At 39.4% G+C, this 13958-nt stretch overlaps 1 protein-coding gene across 1 annotated transcript in view; it reads left to right on the forward strand.

Moving 5' to 3' along the window:
- LAMA2 (laminin subunit alpha 2) overlaps positions 1-13958 on the forward strand; it is a 1029834-nt gene that overhangs the window by 182725 nt on the left and 833151 nt on the right. Inside the window, 1 exon segment of the mRNA XM_040350410.1 lies at positions 5734-5904. Coding sequence (XP_040206344.1) covers positions 5734-5904 — 171 coding nt within the window.

Below are 13958 nucleotides of genomic sequence, written 5' to 3' on the forward strand. Positions count from 1 at the left end.
TCTAAGCCCTGGAAACAAGTGCTACTTCACAGGCATACTATACACCCCCCCCCGGTATGAAATTTAAAGGAATATTTCACTTTTATTGTTTCACTTTAAGCATTATTAAAATCAATGCTCCCGAAAAAACAGCCGTTTTTAAAACTTTTTTTGCATTGATACATGTCCCCTGGGGCAGGACCCAGGTCCCCAAACACTTTTTAGGACAATAACTTGCATATTAGCCTTTCAAATTAGCACTTTAGATTTCAAACGTTCGAGTCCCATAGACTTTAACGGGGTTCTAATGTTCACACAAACTTTTGGTCTGTTCGCAGGTTCTGGTGCAAACCGAACGGGGGGGGGTGTTCGGCTCATCCTTACTCTATACATGAAGTAATGTGCTGATCATGTAATGTCACACATATCACTATATACACTAAACTAACTTAACAAGATATAAACAAATATATAATTTCTCTCACTACTAAATACTGCTCTATTCTGGAGGTCTGTTCTTTACCAAGATACCTTGTATGCCATACTCAAATTGGCTACACTACATCCAGCAATGCTCAGCTTTAAATGAAGAATCTTGTCAAATCAATTGATCAAGGTCATTCGCACATACTCTATATGACTAATCATAAAACCAAATATGTTTTGCAAGCTTGCCATGAATATAATAGAACAACTCTTAGTGCCAAATTATGAATTTGAAATAATATTATAACAGTGGGACCTCATATATTGTTCTATATTTATAGGAAGGATAGCTCTGCACTCTTTTTTGTCTTTTTTTATTAGTAGATTAATTTAGTAGATGTGGAAAGACATAGTAGTGTCTAGCTGCACACCAATTATTTTTGACCATTAGTGTTCTTTATTATATAGATAGTAGGGCGGTGACAAAACAGATACGATTTAACTTCGAGATTTATCTATTTGTATTTCAATATCACTATAGCAATGCACTATTTATTTATTTAATTATGTTAGTGTTTGTATCAGAATATTGTGCGCAGCAGCTGTTTACATATATTTACTTGTTACTTTGGCACAGATGTATCTGAATTTGAGGTAAACTTTAACTTTGTAAATGTATTTGCTTCACAGCATGTGTATTATACTCCACTGGCTTCAAAACTGTCAGTACATGGGATTTGTGAAAAAATAAAACCTGGGAGTAAAGCCCAGTCATATGGGTTGTCAAAGTCACATCAACCACAGTATTTTATTAATTGGCCATAACATGTCCGAGTGTGCAAAGCTCTGCAAAGAATAAATGAGAATAGATAGAAACATGCACGCACCGTTATAAGTGAAAACACAAGGCACAGCCTGTAGACTCTTTGCTTGGACTTCGTGTGGATGTGGCTTATTCCAATAGCTAGTTGTAGGCCAAATTAGGAGTTCACAGAAAAGGCTTCAGTTAAACTGAGTAAGCTTTGTCACTAGTGTCTGGGGATGCACTTAATGTTATGATTTAATTGTTTGATATACTTAGTGATATAATTTTATTGAAAGCAGAGCATATTAATAAAAGATACCACAATGATGGTACCAAAATGTTATAGGGAATCCTGGGTTCATGGGGTTTTAATTGTTTACCATTTATTCCCAATGAATGCTAGGGAAAGAAGAATATATGTTGCTACCAAATTTAAGGCATATTATTAATGAAAAAATGTACATATAATTCTACAAAACCTAAAATATATAATTTGCAGTACCAAAAAAAATTGCCACAAAGGGGGCCTGAAACATCTGAGCCATATTAAATGCAATACATTGCCCTTCTGGGCGATGCCACAATTCCACCAAGTGACCAAGGCATACTTCTATGATATATTTGTTTACGTCAATGGGAAACGGGACAGGTAGCTGAATATAATGTTGGATACAGTTTTTACCAAGTCATAGACAGTGTCAAGACTGGCTAGGTCGTCTGCAAAATGAAGCAGCACTTATAATCTATCACGTCCAAAATCCGAAAAAGACCTGGGACCCAGAGGGGTTTATATAGGTTAAAAGTGCTGGAACTCAAATGGTTAATTTTGAGTAACAGTATCCAATTTATTATCTTTACTATAAAACTGTTTAGACCAAGATTAGTTACATTAAAATAGCTTTTGTTTGTATACATATTGCATATCATAACTGGGATTTGGGGGTTTAATGCAATATAGTTTGCTTGCCATTCAGTATGTTCTTAAAGAGGTCAACTCTTAGGCCACGTACACACGGTCGGTCAAAACCGATGGAAACGGACTGAAGGACCATTTCATCGGTCCAAAGCGATGGTGTGTGGGCCCCATCAGTCAGTTATCCTTCGGTCAAAAATCTTAGAACTTGCTTTAAAATTGAACCGAAGGACGCCTAACCGATAGGTCAAAACCGACGGTTAGTATGCAAAAGCATTGGTTAAAAACATGCTTAGAATCAAGTCGATGCATGCTTGGTAGCATTGAACTTCATTTTTCTCAGCACGTCGTTGTGTTTTACGTCACTGCATTGGACTCAATCGTTTTTTTAACTGATGGTGTGTAGGCACATCAGACCATCAGTCAGCTTCATCAGTTAACCGATGAGAACGCTCCTTCGGACCGTTCTCATTGGATGGATTGATCGTGTGTACAGGGCTTTCGTAATAGAGGTATTATACTCTGGTGGCCAGTGCCTCCAATCTCCTCTGCATTTTAGTGCTTCATCCCCTGATATTTCTTCTATTGCAGGGGATTGACATTTGGAATCTTTAAAACACTTGACAGAGTCACTTTAATTTTAGATCTAACAATTTTGAGGACTTAAAGCGGGGGTTCACCCTAAAAAAAAAATCTAACATTACATCCAGCAGACAAACGACATTTATAGTATGCAGGTCTTTTTTTTTTTTTTTGCCGTACATACCGATATAGTGTGATTTTCTCCCCGGCTTCCGAGTTCTGATTTCCGTGGGACTGGGCGTTCCTACCCCTGGGTTAGATGATTGACGTGTTGTGAAAAAGTTCCCATGTCGCACAAGGCGCGTCACCAGTTTTCCATAAATAGCCGAGCTGCGAGTCGGCGCTATACGGCACCTGCGCCCGCCGTGTAGAGCTGACTGCGCAGGCGCCGTATAGCACCGACTCGCAGCTCGGCTATTTACGGAAAACTGGTGATGCACCTTGTGCGACATGGGAACTTTTTCACAACACGTCAATAGGAACGCAAAAAAAAAAAAACCTGCATACTGTAAATGTCGTTAGTATGCTGGATGTAATGTTAGAATTTTTTTTTTTAGGGTGAACCCCCGCTTTAAATGGAGAAATGTAGGCAAAATACATTTTTTCATTTAGCTTTAACATTTAAGAAAACTAGTATGGCGTCAGATAGAAAGAGAGTTTTGTCATCCCCATTGTTTAATACACAAAGTGTAACTGGAGTCTTCCTATTTAAGGAGAGTGTGCCAGTTTGCAATGATGACTATTTCAGAAACAACAACTGTTACAATTTAGGCTGTCTACAGAACAGCTCACAGGAGTACATTGAGTCAGCAGTAAGGAACATCACAGCACTTTATGTTCCCCGTAGTCAGAAAAGGACATTGTGTTTTGTTTTTTGTTTTTCGTTTATTATCTGATGAAAGCAAGAAGGCCCAGGAAGCATTCGTATGTGTGGTATGAGTGTGTTTGTGTGATCCTGAAGATGTGGTCTGGAAAGAAGTTTATACAAATTTCAGTCCAAGGAAACAAATAGTATTTAATGGTTTAAACAGATATTTTTTAAAAAAATTAATGCTAGTAAATACATAGTTAGTTTTAAAGTGATTGTAAAGGTTTGATTTAAAAAATAAAAATAAATAACAAACATGTCATACTTACCTCCACTGTGCAGTTCGTTTTGTACAGAGTGGCCTGAACGCCATCTTCTGGGGTCCCCCGGCGGTTCTTACGGCTCCTCCATACATCAGATAACCCCCTAGGAAAAACGATTTTTTCCGGGGGTTACCTTGCGGGTGCGCTCCTGAGTCATTAATTTGGCATCCATACCAAAGTCAGGACTCGCCCCCCCGATGCCCGCATCATTATATTTTATTAACAGCAGCGGGAGCCAATGGCTGCGCTGCTATCAATCTATCCAATCAAGAGCCAAGAACCCCAGACAGAGAGACAGTGTGTCCATGCTTTCAGGGCTCTGGTAAGTAAAATGGGGGGCTGGTAACTGCCAGCAGTTTTATCAATGCAGAAAAAACAGGAGGGTTTACAACCCCTTTAAGGATAAGTTCACCTTATTATTTTTCTGTGTATGGGCCCACAAAGCACTGCACCTGCGATCAGTGGATCACAGGTGCAATGTCAGGCTCCTGTACTCTATCTATACTATTTCCTGTACCTCTGTACAAGCCTTTATTTTGAAAGCTGGAGGAAGTTTCAATGAAAATACAAGGGTGCACACCAGCACCCTTTGTAGTTCATTGAGAACTACAAGCTGTCTGTCTGCCCAGCAAAGTTACTGGCAACTAACAGAAAGCTTCCGATCGTAAGTAGCTTTCCGATCATGTAACCGATGTGACAGCCAATCATGGTGGTCACATGATAATAAACCCTGCCCCGCCTCCTGGCATCTCAAACCCCTAAAGGGCCAGGAGGCACAGACACCAAAGGGTTAAAGGCATCTCCAAAGCATGTAATATACAGTAAATAATGTATTTCCATTGTCACCCTTGACGTCACATAAAATGGAAGACTTTTTATTCCCAACATGCTTTATTTTTTTTATTGTTTTTACATTGGTGCATGTTCTCCATGATGTACCTAGCTCCTTGTTTCCTCTGTTTGACAACTCTTTGCCTATTACACTTGGAAATGGACAGAGTTGCTTTTTTGAGATTTGCTTCCTCCTTAGACTTTAATGGGGTTCATAATAAAATTCCTAATTGTTAGACTTTGGGTTTGACAAACAACCCAAACGAATTTATTCATACCTAGAACATAGTCCTATGGCATGTTTATAAATAATACAGTATTTTGAAAAGTGGTCAGTCATGCAAATTACATGACAATATTCAAATCTTTATATGGAATATAAACCCAATATAGCAAATAAATTAGACCCCTTTCACACTGGGGCGGTGGGTGCATCGGCGGCTAAAAGCGGCGATTTGCTGTTGATTTTGTGGCATTATTCGGCCCCTACCAGGGCGCTTTTAACCGCAGCTAGCGGCCGAAAAAGGGTTAAACCCACCCGCAAATCGCTGCTTGCCGCCGTTATAGCCGTGGTACCCATTGATTTCAATGGGCAGGAGCGGTATACACACCGTTAATTTACCGCTCCAAAGATGCTGCTAGCAGGACTTTTTTTAGCGTCTTGCCAGTGCACCGCTCCAGTGTGAAAGCCCTCGGGCTTTCACACTGGAGTGTGAAGAGCGGCTCTTTCAGGGCACTTTGCGGGTGCTATTTTTAGCATTATAGTGCCTGTAAAGCGCCTCAGTGTGAAGGGGGTCTTAGGGTGACAAGCAAGTGATTTCTCATGACATTTCCAAACAAGTTTTTCAATTCAACATTCTAGTCTCATGTCTAATATAGATCATAGATCAAAACTTTGTTAAGTATGTTATACTTACAAATGTATGCTAAACTTATATAAAATAACAGAATAGGGTCTGTGCTGTCATTGCATTTTTCCATTTTGAAATACCACTGACTTTGGAGAACAGTATACCTTACATTACAAGAGCACCCTTTAATCAAACTGTTTCCTTTCTTTTCCCAGGATTGTTTCCTGCAGTTCTCAATATTGCCTCTAATGCCATAATCACAACAAATGCCACATGTGGTGAAAATGGACCTGAGATGTTTTGCAAGATGGTAGAGCACGTTCATGGACAACCTGCGAGGCATCCACAGTGCCGCACCTGTGACCAGACATCCCTTGATAAAAGCTGTAGGTGCTAAACAATATAATTGTTTATTATGTCTTAGTAAGGCTAATGCATATACTATTAACTATATAGTAATACTACATATTAATCGTGTCCCAAATACCAGAAAAATAATGTGACGTCTGTAACATATATATAAAAATATATGTTCACATAAAAACTCAAAAAGTATATCCCACAACTACATGACCCCAAATTGATATTACATTACAGAGGGGTTGATTTACTAAAGACAAATAGACTGTGCACTTTGCAAAGTTCAGTTGCTCCAGAGCTTAGTAAATGAGCAGAAAATATGCTGACTTCCATCATCCAATCATGTACAAGCAAAAAATTATGTTATTTTTTGCTCGTGATTGGGTATTCTTTGCAAAGTGAAGCTTTACATCATTTAGTAAACTCTGGAGTAACTGCACTTTGCAAAGTGCACAGTCTATTTGCCTTTACTAAATCATCCCCTAAGGCTTAACACAGTATTATACCGAAATATAAAAATTTACACATTGGTACATAAATCTGTATGCCCCTGTGTATCTTAACTGCTTCAGCCCCAGATCGGCCATGCAAAGTGGCTCCCAAACACAATTGGCGTCCTTTTTTTCCCACAAATAGAGCTTTTATTTGGTGGTATTTGATCACCTCTGCGATTTAAATTTTTTCCGCTATAAACAAAAGAAATGCGACAATTTTGAAAAAAAATATTTTTTACTTTTTGCTATAATATATATCCCCAAAATATATATATATATATATATATATATATATATATATATATATATATATATATATATATATATATAAAATTCCACAGTTTAGGCCGATACGTATTCTTCTACATATTTTTGGTAAAAAAATCGCAATAAGCGTTTATTGATTGGTTTGCACAAAAGTTATAGCTTCTACAGAATAGGTGACTGTTTTATGGCATTTTATTCATCAATTTTTTTTTACTGGTTATGGCGGCGATCAGCAATTTTTATTGTGACTGCAACATTATGGCGGACATATGGGACACATTTGACACCATTTTAAGACCATGTTAATTTTTACAGCGAACAGTGCTATAAAAATGCAATGATTACTGTAAAAACGATACTGGCAGTGAAGGGGTTAATTACTAGGTGGCGCTGCAGGGGTTAAGTGTTCCCTAGGGAGTGAGTCTTACTGTTAGTGGGTGTGGCTACAAGTGACACATCACTGATGACCGTTCCCGATCACGGGGAACTGTCATCAGTGACAGTGTCACTAGGCAGAATAGGGGAATGCCTTGTTTACAAAGGCATTCCCCTGTTCTGCCCTTGCCGACTGCAATTGCGGGCCTCCCGGGAACATTGAGTTCCCGAAACCGCGACTCACTCGCGAGGCACGTGGAAGGCAGGCGCCCACTGGGTGGCAAATTTAAAGGGACGTACATGTACGCCAATCTGCCTGCCCGTGCCATGTTGTCGATGTACATAGTCGTGCGGTGGTCAGCAAGTGGTTAAACAACTGTTCCCAAACCATCAGAAATCCAGAAAGTATTCACAGCTTTTCACTTTTTCCACATTTTGTTATGTTACAACCTTAATGGATTTAATTCATTATTTTCCTCAAAATTCTACAGAAAATATACCATAATGACAACATGAAAGAGGTTTGTTTAAAATCTTTGAAAATGTATATATATATAAAAAATCACATGTACATAAGTATTCACAGCCTTTGCCATGACGCTCAAAATTTAGCTCAGGTGCATCCTGCTTTCACTGATAATCCTTGAGATGTTTTTACAACTTGATTGGAGTCCATCTGTGATAAATTCAGTTGATTAGACATGATTTGGCAAGTCACACACCTGTCTATATAAGGTCCAAAAGTTACCAGCCATGAAGTCCAAGGAATTGTCTGTAAACCTCCGAGACAGGATGGTATCGAGGCACAGATCTGGAGAATGGTACAGAAATATTTCTTCAGCGTTGAAGGTCCGACTGAGCACAGTGACCTCCATCATCCAACAATGAAAGAAGTGTGGAACCACCAGGACTCCTCCCAGAGCGGACCGCCCACCCAAACTGAGTAATCGGGGGAGAAGGGCCTAAGTCAGGGAGGTGACCTAGAACCCGATGGTCACTCTGACAGAGCTCCAGCATTTCTCTGTCTAAAGAGGAGAACCTTCCAGAAGAACCATCTCTGTAGCACTCCACCAATTAGGCATGTATGGTAGAGTGGCCAGACGGAAGCCACTCCTCAGTAAAAGGCACATGACAGCCCGCCTGGAGTTTGACAAAAGGCAGCTGAAGGACACTCAGACCCTGAGAGACCTAGGAGACTAGTCAGGATTGAGGGAAAGATGAATGCCGCAATGTACAGAGACATCCTTGATTAAAACCTGCTCCAGAGCGCTCTGGACCTCAGGCTGGGGCGAAGGTTCATCTTCCAACAGGACAATGACCCTAAACACACAGCTAAGATAACAAAGAAGGGGCAACTCTGTGGATGTCCTTGAATGGCCCAGCCAAAGCCAGGACTTGAACCCGATTGAACATCTCTGGAGAGATCTAGAAATGGCTGTTCACCCACGCTCCCCATCCAACCTGATGGAGCTTGAGAGGTCCTGCAAAGAAGAATGAGAGAAACTGTCTAAAAATAGCTGTTTTAAGCTTGTAGCATCATACTCAAAAAGGCTGTAATTGGTGTCAAAGGTGCTTCAACAAAGTATTGAGCAAAGGCTGTGAATACTTATGTACTTGTGATTTTTTTTTTATACATTTCAAAGATTTCAAACAAACTTCTTTCCCATTGTCAATATAGGGTAGTGTTTGTTTAATTTTAAGGAAAATATTGAATTTAATTCATTTTATAACATACTAAAAAGTGAAGCGCTATGAATACCTTCCGGATGCACTGTACACTATATTACCAAAAGTATTGGTACACTTGCCTTTACACGCACTTTGGGCCAGATTCTTAAAAGGCTTACGATGGCGCAACGCCATTTGCGCCGTCGCAAGTCCTAATCTGGCCCGGCATATCTATGCGACTGATTCTTAGAATCAGTTACACATAGATATCCATTAGATCTGACAGGCGTAAGGCTCTTACGCTGTCAGATCTTAAAAGCAATTTTTTTCCCGCCGCTAGGTGTCGCATCGACGTTTTCCCCATCGTCTATGCAAATTAACTATTTACGCGAGATTCCCGAATGTACGCGCGGACGACGCAGTGAATTTACGACGTTTGCGTAAGCGTAAACTTGCCCCTGCTATATGAGGGGCAAGTTTACGAAGGTCCGTCGTATGCCATGTTAAGTATGGCGTCGGGTCAGCGTCGGCTTTTTCCGTCGTTTACGTCGTTTTCCTAAGTCGTCCGCGAATACGACTTTACGTCAATGACGCTCATGTCGGTGTCATTGACGTTTTCCGTCGTGAGCTGGAGCATGTGTACTGGGCTTTTTTTCCGCCCGGCGCATGCGCAGTTCGATCGGCGCAGGGGCGCACTTAATTTAAATACAAGCCGCCCCCTGTGAATTACGCGGCCTTACGCCGCCCCATTTACACTACGCTGCCGCAAATTATGGAGCAAGTGCTTGGAGAATACGGCACTTGCTCCAGTAATTTGCGACGGCGTAGTGTAAATGGCTTACGCTACGCCGCCGCGGATTCTACAAGAATCTGGCCCATTAACTTTAATGGCACCCCAGTCTTAGTCCATACAGTTCAATATTGAGTTGGCCCAATTTTTTCAGCTATAACAGCTTCAACTCTTCTGGGAAGGCTGTCTCCAGGTTTTAAGAGAGTGTCTATGGGAATGTTTGACAATGTTCCCATAAGTGCATTTCTGAGGTCAGGCACTGATGTGGACGAGAAGGCACTGATGTGGACGAGAAGGCACTGATGTGGACGAGAAGGCCTGGCTGGCAGTCTCCACTCAAATTGATCCCAAAGGTGTTCTATCAGGTTGAGATCAGGACTCTATGCAGGCCAATTAAGTTCCTCCACCCCAAAATCGCTCATCCATGTCTTTATGGACCTTGCTTTGTTCAAGGGTCCAAATCATTTGGTGGGAGGGGGATTACGGTGTTTGGTTGTTTTTCAAGGTTTGACCTTGACCCCTTAGTTCCAGTGAAAGGAAATCTTAAGGTGTCAGCATACCAAGACATTTTTGGATAGTTTCATGTTCCCAACTTTTTTGGAATGGTTTGGGGGTGGACCCTTCCTGTGCCAACATAACCAGTGCTCAAAAAAGGTCCATAAAGACATGGATGAGCTAGTTTGAGGTGACAGAACCTGTCTGGCCTGCACCAATTCCTGAATTCAACCCAATAGAACACCTTTGGGATGAATTAGAGCAGAGACTGCGAGCCAAGCCTTCTTGTTCACATCAGTGCCTGACCTCACACATGCACTTCTGGAAGAATGGTCAAACATTCCCATAGACACACTCCTAAACCTTGTGGACAAGCTTCCCAGAAGTGTTGAAGCTGTTATAGCTGTAAAGGCTGGGCCAACTCAATATTGAACCCTACGGATTAAGACTGGGATGCCAATAAAGTTCATGTGTGTGTAAAGGCAGGCCTCCCAATACTTTTGGTAATATAGTGCATATTTATATATATATATATATCCAAATCCACAATTTTGTATGGACTTTACTAGTACAAATAGGACTTTACAAATATAAAATATACAAAATATTTATTAAAAAATGGATTAAAAAGCACAGCTTAAAAAATAATAGGCAATTAACCATACATTTAAAAAAAAATGCATGCTATTTAAAAGTATCTGTGCCTATTATTTGTCCAAGAGGTTGTTGCGTTTCACATTACTGACTTCATCAGGATCTTACTTGGGAAGTAAAGGTAAATAGTCTAACTGAAAAATATATTCACAAAAAAAATACATGAAAATCGTTTCATAATTTTACAGTGTTAAAAATGGAAACAGATCTGTGCAACTTTAAATCACAGAAAATGATAGCGTTATGGTGGCAGGCATCCTAGGCCCTATTTTTATGATTACTATGTAGTATTACTATTATTTTTTTTTGTTGTGCTGGGATATCAAGATGTGGATGTGTTTTTTTTTTTTTTTTGGTTAGTTGTTTTGATATTTCTATGTTGTGTGACGAGACATCCCTTGATAAAAGATGTAGGTGCTAAACAATATAATTGTTTAAATTTTTTTTTAGTAAGGATAATGCATTGGGATTGATTTACTAAAGGAGTAGAGCATGTTCACTTTCATTTTACTCTGCAAAGGGAATTTTTATTAATCATAGTGAAACAAAGTGAAATTTCACTTTGCAGAGAATACCTATCATGTGCAAGGAAAATTTCAATAACACAAATTTTGCTTGCACATGATTGGATGGTTGATGTGAGTACAGCTACACTTAATTCACTAGGCTAAAGAATTTTCTCTTTGCAAAGGGAATTTTCACTCGAATGAGGTGAAATTGTGCTAACCAATCATGCAAGAGAAAAAAATGCAATTTGTTTACATTTTCTTTGCACATGAAAATTTACAAAGTGAATTTGTACTTTTTCACCTCCATTATTAACATAAGTGAATATTCACTCTGAAAGTGATATTCCACTTCTTAAATAAATCAGCCACATTATTTTTAATAATAATATGCGTGTAACTATCGTCAAGGGGTGAAAACAAGCTAGAAAGTAGAACATGAACAATTAAAATGGTTTTATGGACTATGCACTCTTCTGTGTTGTGAGGTTACTGATATTGTTCCTGCTGAGTCGACCATTTAATTGATTACACTTATGCCCCGTACACACCATCACTTTATGTGATGAAAAAAAATGACGTTTTTAAAAACGTCACTTTAATTGACTGTGTGTGGGGGAAAACGTCGTTTTATGTCTTGTAAAAAACGACCAAAAAAAATTGAAGCATGCTTCAATTTTATGTGTCGTTTTTCAAAAGTGCACTTTTTACTTCACAGAAATTGACCGTGTGTAGCAAAAAACGTCGTTTTGTAAGACGTTTTTTCATCCACGCATGCCCAGAAGCTACTTATGAAGCAAGCTTCAATGGTAAAACGTGGTGGAACGTAACCTCACTTTGCAAGATCATTGTGAGAAAACGATGGTGTGTAGGCAACTTCGTCTTTGAAAATTGAAGTTTCAAAAACGTCATTTTTTACTTCACAGAAAGTGTCGTTTTTTTTCATCACATAAAGTGATGGTGTGTACGCGGCATTATATCATAAGGAGATTTGCTAGCATACTGTAGGCATTCAGTCAAAGTACACAAACATTATTCAGCAATAGTTCACAAACTAAAAACAGAACATTGCAGTTTGGAAATAACATTAGATATATAGGTAGAACCAAAAGCATTATGATATTACCTAATGAACACACCTCCTCTAAAGAGTGAAGCCTGCCATTAACCATCTTTCTGTAGCCAAGCACACTGGTTAGTAATTCTCACACCAAGTCTCACTAACCAAAGCAGGCATGCACATAACTAAAATATGCTGCGTGCCTGCATATTGGCTGTTCCTAAAGTGTTTGCAATCTGTTTTAACATTTTGAACATTATGTTTTCATAAACTGTTTATTATTTCATTGACTGTGGTATATGAAATCACAAATGATAACCATTGTGCATCAAAATTCAAAAATTGAATAATCTTTCATTATATACTGTATGTTTGTTCACATTCTCTCTGCAATTTTAAATCTATCACAGAGTCAAGATGATAAATTGACTGTTGCATATAGATGCTAGAGCAAAGTAAAAAGAAATGTATTCTAACAAATAGCAGGGTTAGATGTAATATTAGCTGGTGATTCCTTCTACAGTGTAACAGTTAAAGAGGACCTGTACTGTGGAATGTTTGACCCAAAAAGACTAGCAGAGGGCAAGAACTAGTCAAAAGTATTTTGGATATATGAGGAAACTTCGGAAGGCTGCACTCCACAAAAGTACCACTTTATTAATGTCCTTATAAAAGAACATATACAGACAAAGAAAAGCACAGAGGTGCATAGAAGAGTCAATGTGTTTCGTGCTAGTTTAGCACTTACTCATGACTGGGGGGGGGGAACTGACTGAAAATGCAAAATGATGTGAAGATAAAAATATATGTTCATATGAGAACTTAAACAAAAAAGAATCCCACAATTACATGACCCCAAATTGATATTTATATACAGACACAAAGGTTTAACACAGAATATACTGAAATGTAAACATGTATACATTGGTTCATGGATCTTTATGCCCCTGTGTATCTTAAAAAAAACTGCACTTAAACCAAACCATTAAAAAGTAAAACAAATCATGTAATTGTGGGCGTCATGTAATTATGGAATATTCTTTTTGAAGTCTCATATGAACATATGTTTTTGTAATTATGGTCGGAGCCCTCCAACCGAGACAGACACAGAACCACATTAAGATGCCACAAGACTCACAACATAAAATAGACCTAAGGTGTGCCCTGGTCTGCTGGTTGGTACGCCAAAAAAGGGGCATATCCAAGAGATAAGTAGTAGTTGATTGTAGAAGAGGAATGTTGTAAGGAAGTGCCTTAAAAAGGGGAATGGCTGGGAGGGTATCGCTCACTGGAACCGTCAAGGAACACAGTTGAACGGCTGCATTAAATACCCCCTGGGCTCCTCCCATAAATTCAGGCCACCATACTGGCCTTCTAATTTATGGTCAGAACCCTTCAACTGAGATGGACTTGGAACCACATAAAGATGGCAAAAGCCTCATAACATAGACCTGAGTCAGCTGGTCGGTATGCCAAAAAAAGGGGGAAAAATACCAGGATAGGTAAATGGTGTTTAATTATTACATGTGACATTTATTGGCCAACTTGGGGAATGCTTGTGACATTTCAACCTAGGGGTACGAAATGTACTGGGCAAAGCAGACGGATTTCTACCTGCCCGGTCTTCTGATAACGTGATCGGCACCCAGTGCCGGGTGGCAGCCCTGATACGGAAGGAGTGTCCAGAAAACTGGTTAGGGTTGAGGCCTAGATTAGCCAGGAGAATGCGAACATGTCTGATGAACTGGCTAGCTGCTAGGGGGCTGGTAAG

Source organism: Rana temporaria, chromosome 4 (genome assembly GCF_905171775.1).
Source record: "Rana temporaria chromosome 4, aRanTem1.1, whole genome shotgun sequence".
NCBI classification, from domain to species: Eukaryota; Metazoa; Chordata; class Amphibia; order Anura; family Ranidae; genus Rana; species Rana temporaria.